General features: G+C 37.1%; 1 protein-coding gene across 1 annotated transcript in view; it reads left to right on the top strand.

The window, feature by feature from the left end:
* Positions 1-1,340: 1,340 nt before the first annotated feature.
* Positions 1,341-7,801, top strand: part of LOC107663733 (angiopoietin-2-like) — a 24,005-nt gene continuing 17,544 nt past the window's right edge. The window contains exon 1 of the mRNA XM_016454033.1: positions 1,341-2,002. Within this exon, the coding sequence (XP_016309519.1) occupies positions 1,721-2,002 (282 nt within the window). The 5' untranslated portion in view covers positions 1,341-1,720. The remainder of the gene's footprint in view (positions 2,003-7,801) is intronic.

Below are 7,801 nucleotides of genomic sequence, written 5' to 3'. Positions count from 1 at the left end.
GAACAAAACCATATCGATAAAAAAATGAGGCGATTAGGATGATTTTTGATGAGACTTGGGAGGAGTCTGTAAGGAACTGTTTCACGCATTTTAGCATGTGGCGTGTATGTGTGTTCATGCCTGTGAGTGTATATTACACAAATGTACGTGCATGTATTAAAAGGCTTTTGAGTGAAAACTGTGCAACCCAGTGTCACAAAAACACTTGTATATGTATTAAAGTTAATTTATCAACTTTGAACAGTTTTTTTCCTAAATAAAAATAAGTAAATGTATTCCCATTATGGTCAATAATTGTAATTGAAGCCATTTGTTGTCTGATAAAAAAAGAAAAAAGACCTTGCACTTAAAGGTTGAACACAGTATTAGAATTTTACAGTCAAGAAGACTACATTTGTGAAAATGACCTATTTTTTTTAAAGGATTAATCATGATTTTGAGCTCACAACACTTGAAATCTTAAGTTTATGCATTTTGAAGGTAAATAAGTTAAATTAACTCATGTTTTTAAGTGACAGGGCCAAAATGCAAAATTTTAAGTAATGTTTAGTAAACATTACTTGACTGTTTAAGTAAAGACAACATTAGGGTTTACAGTGTGTGCTCCGTCTCTTTTATGGATGAACTCTGACTTATCACGTGACTCTGTTTTATTTATTCATGTATTTTTGTGGTGGTTATCAGTACATTTGAAGGAAATTCAAGTAGACTGGCATATTAATATTAAATAATTATAAATTGTATATTTTATTGACCTAGAAACTAAAGTGCAGAATTTTTAAATAAGTCTATATTTTAAATTAAAAAATGAATAAAAAAATGATGAACTGAATTACAATTTTAAATAAAAATAAACTCACAATTTTAAAATTAATCTTTAAAAAAAGGCTATTTTTATGTAACCCCCCACCACACATCTTTATGTTTAACCCCCACTAACGTCTCACATCACCATATCCAGCTTATTTTCCCGTGTAGCTGTGCAGGTGTGGACCCATAAGCCAGTGCTCTGAGGGAGAGATGGCAGGGGGTAGAATGAAGAGAGAACGTGAGAGAAGGAGGGGGTTAATGAAAAGAGAATGTTCTCTGTTTGGGTTTTTCGTGGTGGTTGCTGTGGGCATTTTTGCAGCTTCCATCTGAAAATGCTGAGAAAGGGAAGGGGGGAGTATGTAAGAGACGGAGAGAGAGGAAGAATGAAGGAGGGGGGTGAGTGATTATGCGTCAAAAGAAGGGATTTTAGATTCAGTCTTTAGAAGTTCCCAAACTCAAAACTTCCAAACCCGGACAGTCACAACGAGTGAATGAGGACGGTACAAAGCCAGGGCGGGAAACTGAAAAACATTTCAGAGGGTTAATAAACAGAGAGGATGTTTCTGCTTCTGAACTGTGCTGAGCGCAAAGTAAGCGAGGAATAGGAAACAATCTCCCCCTCCAGGCTGTCGTCTGGACAGTGTTGCTTTTAAATCTACTGCATTTTTTGGCAAACAGCACTACAAGTATGCTGTTGTAGAATAAGATCTCCCTGGAACAACTCATCAAGCAAAGAAAAAGGAAAAAAGAAAGAAGCCAAGAAGCAGAACTTGAACTCCGAACTTCAGAAAAGTTTGGACAAGTGCAAATCCGAGCGAAGCACTCTCATCCGACCTGCTTCTAGAGGAGTGCCCACGCTATTTCATCCTTCCCTGGATTATAACTTTCCTACCGTCAGCATTTTCCTGGGATGGGCTGGCTGCTGTGTCTGTGTTACCTGGCAGCAGCAGTGGCTGTGGCTATTGGCTCGGAAAGACGACAGCACCAGGTGCAGCATGGCCCCTGCCACTACACTTTTATCCTTCCAGAGGTGGAGCAGTGCCGGCCTGCGGGGGACTTCCAGGTGACTAACTCCCTCCAGCGGGACTCGCCATCGGCCCCGGAGTCGCCCCACACTGAACCCACCTGGCAGGAAAGGAAGCTGGAGACCCTAGAGAGTGCCACGGAGAACAATACACAGTGGCTGCAGAAGGTATAGTGAATTAGCCTCATCCCTAAACCTCATTCTGTCTGTTTCGCTCGCATCTTTTATTGCACCAGTGGTTCTCAGATTATGTTGCATATTCGTCCCGGTCATGTACAGCTAGAAAGATTTGCTAAATACTAAAATGATAAATTAAGGTTTCCCAAATGGAGGTTCGTGAGGGAATTGCGGGTGTTCATGGGTTGATGAAAAATAATTAATTCGATCAAATATAAAATGTTATAAATTCAATATAAATTTTCGCCAAGGTGCTGCAACCCCATATAAAAAAAATAAATTAATAAAATGAAAACAATTAAAAGAATAAGCTTACTAAAAAAAGATTAAATATTTTATCTGTTTACTTGCATGCCATGTGTTCATTAACTGACATCAGAGAAACGTGAATATGGAAATGTGTCATTAAACGATTGAAATACTACTTTTAATTCTCAGGGGGACTTCAAGGAAATATTTTATGTCTAAGGGGTTCGGCTTAGTTTGTGAACCCCTGTGCTAAATGATAACTAACAAGATAAGTTAGCAAGATAAATAGGCTTATTAACTTTTAAAAGGAAGTAGAAAACACTATAATTTTTGTTGACGTCAAAGGCTGTACATGCAATCAAATTCGATGGTATTATGCTGCAACATTTGGTATGGCTAAGCAGATCACATGGTTGGTGTTCCAAAACTGCTTGTTTTAGTGACCTAGAAAACTGAAGTGCGGAATTTTACATATTTCAATTAAAACAAAAACTAAATTCATCTTGGTAGAAGGTTGACAGGTTGTGTGACGTCCTCGAACACCATGAACAAAGCTGCGAAAGGAAATACAACCCAGACTAACATGGTTTGTGTCGACCACAATGTATTCGTCTAGTGAATTATAGGCAGCCAAGCATGAAGCTGTTGAAATTTAGACGTTTAGAAACCAAACTGTAAATATTTGTGCTGTTCAGACTACATCATGTTCTTGGAAATATTAATTTTTAGTGTTTGATTGTAAGGAGATTTTGTTTACTTTCGTACGATAAATAATTTTGATGCTTTGTTGGGTCGCCTCTTGATGTCTAATGTGAATTCTGGATTCTGAAGCCAAACCACTTGAGAACAAGTTTATGTGCATTATTTATGCTTGTGCACTATAGATGTGTCCCAATCTGCATTACACATTATCCTCACAAGGTTATTGAATTTGAGAAGGAGAGAGAAAGAGAGAGGTAAATCTTAAACATGTTTAAGCAAGATTTCCTGAATGTGTAGATCTTTTTAAGCTGGCGGACAGTTTGTCAGTGTCAGTTTTAAAACACGGATTTGGCCTCCATTAAGAGCCAGATCCAATTCTCTCTGTCAGCATCGATTCTGCAGTATAAATAGAAGTAGTCTATCTATTTCTACCTGATCTAACCCCTTAAAAATAACTTTTGCTGATGTAATTGAATGAAATCAGGTACAATTACATTTATTCATTTAGCAGGTCCTTTTATCCAAAGCTTGAATAAAAATATTCCTGTCATATTGACTTTGATAAGTCTAACTTCTCTCCATTTTTTGTAGGTTTCCTGATAAACATTGTTACAGTGTGCTTCTGGCTAACATAATTCAAGCACATTCTGTTGGACAGGGATATTGCTGTTTATAAAGATACCAACAGTTAAAACCTACAGATTATTGTTTGGAAGTTTGAGATAATGTTGTGTTTGCAGTGTAGGTCATTTAAAGTCTGATAACATTATGGCACAGTCATTTCCTACAGTAATTCAAATCAATTGCGTGTTTGGAGTCAGTTTATCTCTGTGCCATTTGCACTACATTTCAAAGTGAAGGTCATTACTTGTCACATCACCACTTGCAGATTCTGTTATTTAGGTCCTCTAATACACTCAGTACTTCTAATATATGCCTGTTCTTTGCTAAAAAACAACAACAATATGGTCTGTATGTTACATGTCCCAGCTTTGGCCTGCTCTGTTTGTCACCCAGACTATGGGCCGTCTGGAAAGTCTGTCTCGTTATTCAGCCCTCCTATTGGTTTGCTCCATAAATATGGAGACGGAGTGGGCTTAGTATCATACGTGCATAACAGAAATGTTCCTGCATGCCAAAGGATTACAAAAAGGGTCAAAAACACTCATGAGTTGGCTCACTTTTCATTTTACAGGCCATACATCTGGCATAAGATGCATTTAACTGACAGTAGAAGGTATAGGGGGGAAAAAAAGTGAAGTGGCTACTATATCTCAGAAACAGCGGTCCAGACAGACCCTCCTGACATGCCTATATGCACGCTTTCACCAGCGGGCCAAATGTTGTATAAATTATTATTTCACTCCCTCTCCGGTCACTGAGTGCAGTGTGCGGTAGGAGCAGCAGCTTCCTGAGCACTGGCGAGCGTTGACCTCTGGCCCGCTGCTGAGTGGATTGAACTGGGTTTTCAACACCACAGACGATCTGCTTTGCATATGTATTACTAGACTTTCCGGCCAGAGGCCACACATGAGACGGTGTATTTGTATCACACACACCATACTCCCACATGATTATCTGACCCCCAGGGTCTTCAAGAACCCCCCTGAAGAAAACATGAGCTAATCCTGGATGTTCTTCAATGAAATTCCAACGAGGGGACAAACATGCTGAATTACATGTCGGAGGCTAGAGCTAATTCTGGATGTTCTTCAATGAAATTCCAACGAGGGGACAAGCATGCCGAATTACGTCAGAATTCCTGATTTCTGTTGAATCACATTCATCCTGTGGGTGGTCAGTAGGAGGTGTTTATGCTGTTATAAGTTAAATGTATGAGAAATTTTGATCAAAAACAAGTACTCTCTCCAAATTTTAGGTCTTCATCAAAGCAGCTTGCAGCTTATCTTTCCTGGAATTTTTGCTATTCATATTAGACTTATATGAGAGATGTAGTCTGGTTCTTTAAGCCAACGTGGTAAAAGAATGAGGTTACATTTTTGCAAGTGTTGGGGAAGCTATTTTTAAACTTTAGCTTTCAAAAGTAATTTAAAGTGGTAAAACTAGTCAAGACATGCTTTAGGAAAAGTTACTGAGAAAAAAGTACTTCATTTAAGTTCTTTAAGAGGATATTTAAGATCTCAATTAGGATCACAGTTGAAAAAAAAAATCTGCAAGATATATAACTGAGTAGAAAACAATGATGAACACCAGCATTTACTGCTTCAGAAAGGAAGACACTTCAATTAATCAAATATTCAACAGAGAGAAAATAGGTTTGGGGTCGGAAAGGTTTTTTATGGCTAGGAAAGAAGGCCCTTATGCTCACCTATAGGCAAAAATACATTTAAAACAGTTAGGATATATTGTGAAATATTACAGTTTAAAATAACTATTTTATATAAATGTAATTTATTTTTGTGATGCCAAAGATGAATTATCAGCAGCCGTTACTCCAGTCTTCAGTGTCACATGATCCTTCAGAAATCATTCTAATGTGCTGATTTGGTGTTCAAGAAACATTTCTTATTATTATCAGTGTTAAAAACAAATTTTTTATAAAATAGAAACTTTTTTTTAAATTATAAATGCCTTTACTGTCACTTTCGAATAACTGCCCTTGCTGAAAAAAGTATTAAAATATAAATAATATACTGTATATCTTACAGATCCATTTGGAACGCTGATGTGTGTGTGTGTGTGTGTGTGTGTGTGTGTGTGTGTGTGTGTGTGTATTCCACGCACAATCAGATGGCACAAATTTCATGAATGGTTTGAGTATAGAATGTGATTCATACATAGGTGTAAAACTAAACAAACCTATTATGAACATAGCAATTAACACAAATCCTCTTGCCCCGAAATGTTTATCCAGACACTGTTCAGAAAAGAGAGAACAGCAAACAAGAAAAATCACAACAAGCTTATTGTGTCATAGTACTGGAACAACAAACCAAAAAGCCTTTATATTTTTTTGTTTTAGAGGTGAATAAATCACCTTTCTTCCAGGCAAGAACACGTCTTGATGTGAAATATACACAGGCAGTTGCAGTTTCTTGGCTTCGCAACATCCGTTCTTAACACTGCGTTCTAATCCAAAATAATCTCCTACGACAGATCTGCTGCTTGCTTATGCAGCCTTTGTCTCAGTTTAAAGCAGCCAAGATGCGCTGACATGTCCTGCTAAAAAAAGATAGGAAAAACAAAAAGAGTGAGAGACAGACAGACGAGAACCATAGGAAAAAGTGAATTAAAGGAAAAGTTCACCCCAAAATCTGTTCCAATGAAGAAACAAACTTATCTACATCTTGGAAGGCCTGAAGGTGAGTACCTTTTTTTTTTTTTTTTTTTAGCAAATTTAATTTTGGGGGACCTATTGCTTTAAAGAATTACTTCAAACCCAAAATGAAAGGTTATTATTTTCCAAACATGAATGCATTTTTAAAATTTCTATAAAATGGTAATTCCATGGCTCTAAAGCTACTAAAAAGTAATGTAGCCCTACTAATTTGTATCCTAAATATGGCACCATTAGTGCAGGCTAGATGTCAGTAACAGCAAACGTAATTGATTCACGCGTTTCAAAGCCAAATGTCATAAATGTCAAAACTACTTTTGTAGTTTGTTTCTAGATCTTGACAGTCTGTGATCACTATGTATGTAAAAGATGTATGTGAATGTTCTCTACCAAACCTTTTTGTGTGTACCATGGGGAGAAAAATAACATACAGTTTTTAAACATCATGGGGGTGAGTATAAAAAAAAAAAAAAAGTTCAGTCTTGCACAATAAAATAATTCTTGCTCAACTGTCCTTGAGTAGACCCATTTATTGTTTTCAGTAAAGCTTCACAAGGAGTCTGGAGTGTTCATGTTTGGCCCCATTTAATAATAAATCTCATTTTCCAGGAAATGGGAAAATACAAATGGACTTGGTCACTTTTATAATTCAGTTCTGTTTTTATGACTCGTTATTTAACTCAAATAAAACCCTTTGAATGTTCATTACTAAGTGGCAGAACAGCAAGATTAAAGGTGGTTTAATCAATGCTTCTTTAGTTTGCTGCAAAGCTCACCTACTTAAACACTGGCAAAAAAAATCCTTGTAGAAAGGTTGAAATTATACGGTATGGTGAAGATATGACAGGATTTCTCTTCCCTTTTGTTATTTTATGAAAAGGCCACATCAATCTGAGATCTGTTTATAACTCTCAGATGCTTGGTGCCTCGATTTTATAGTTCGCATAAATGGTCAATATCTTTATTTATTTATTTTTGCCTAGCCTCATATAACATCCAATGAGGAATTAAACTGAGTGAACAAAACATTGTTTACCCAAGGGCGCTCACACCAGTGTTTCAGCACGGTGGTACAGTAGTTGTGGCTGAAAGATACCATGTATTGTGCATATGGTGTGAAGCACACAGTGTCATGGCCTCTCTGTAGGATGCTGTTTGGTTGCGGACAGTGGCACTGAAGATGGATGACGGCATATTTGTATTGCCTCATTAGTATTGTACAGTGTGCCCTGATGTCCATTTGTCTGAAGGGAGTCAAGCATTGTCAGTAAGATTGATTGTACAGTACTTGTTTTAGCGTTGATTTCCGACCATGCATTTCATATTGATTGTTTTTGTGCTGATTTGGCCTGTTGGCAAACTTCTCAATAACTTTTCAAGATTATATAACATTATCACTAAAGGCTAATGCACATTGCACTGACAGATGCCAACAACCACCGACAGATTTCTTTTGTTGGTTTTGTCGGATCAGTGTGTTACCCTCTTGGCATCTCTTGACATTGATCAATATTTTACACACAGATCATAATATGATATAT

Source organism: Sinocyclocheilus anshuiensis, unplaced genomic scaffold (genome assembly GCF_001515605.1).
Source record: "Sinocyclocheilus anshuiensis isolate Anshui unplaced genomic scaffold, SAMN03320099.WGS_v1.1 scaffold231, whole genome shotgun sequence".
In the NCBI taxonomy this organism is placed as follows: domain Eukaryota; kingdom Metazoa; phylum Chordata; class Actinopteri; order Cypriniformes; family Cyprinidae; genus Sinocyclocheilus; species Sinocyclocheilus anshuiensis.
Note: the sequence above shows the minus strand (reverse complement) of the source record. Positions and strands in the feature narration are given on the sequence as shown.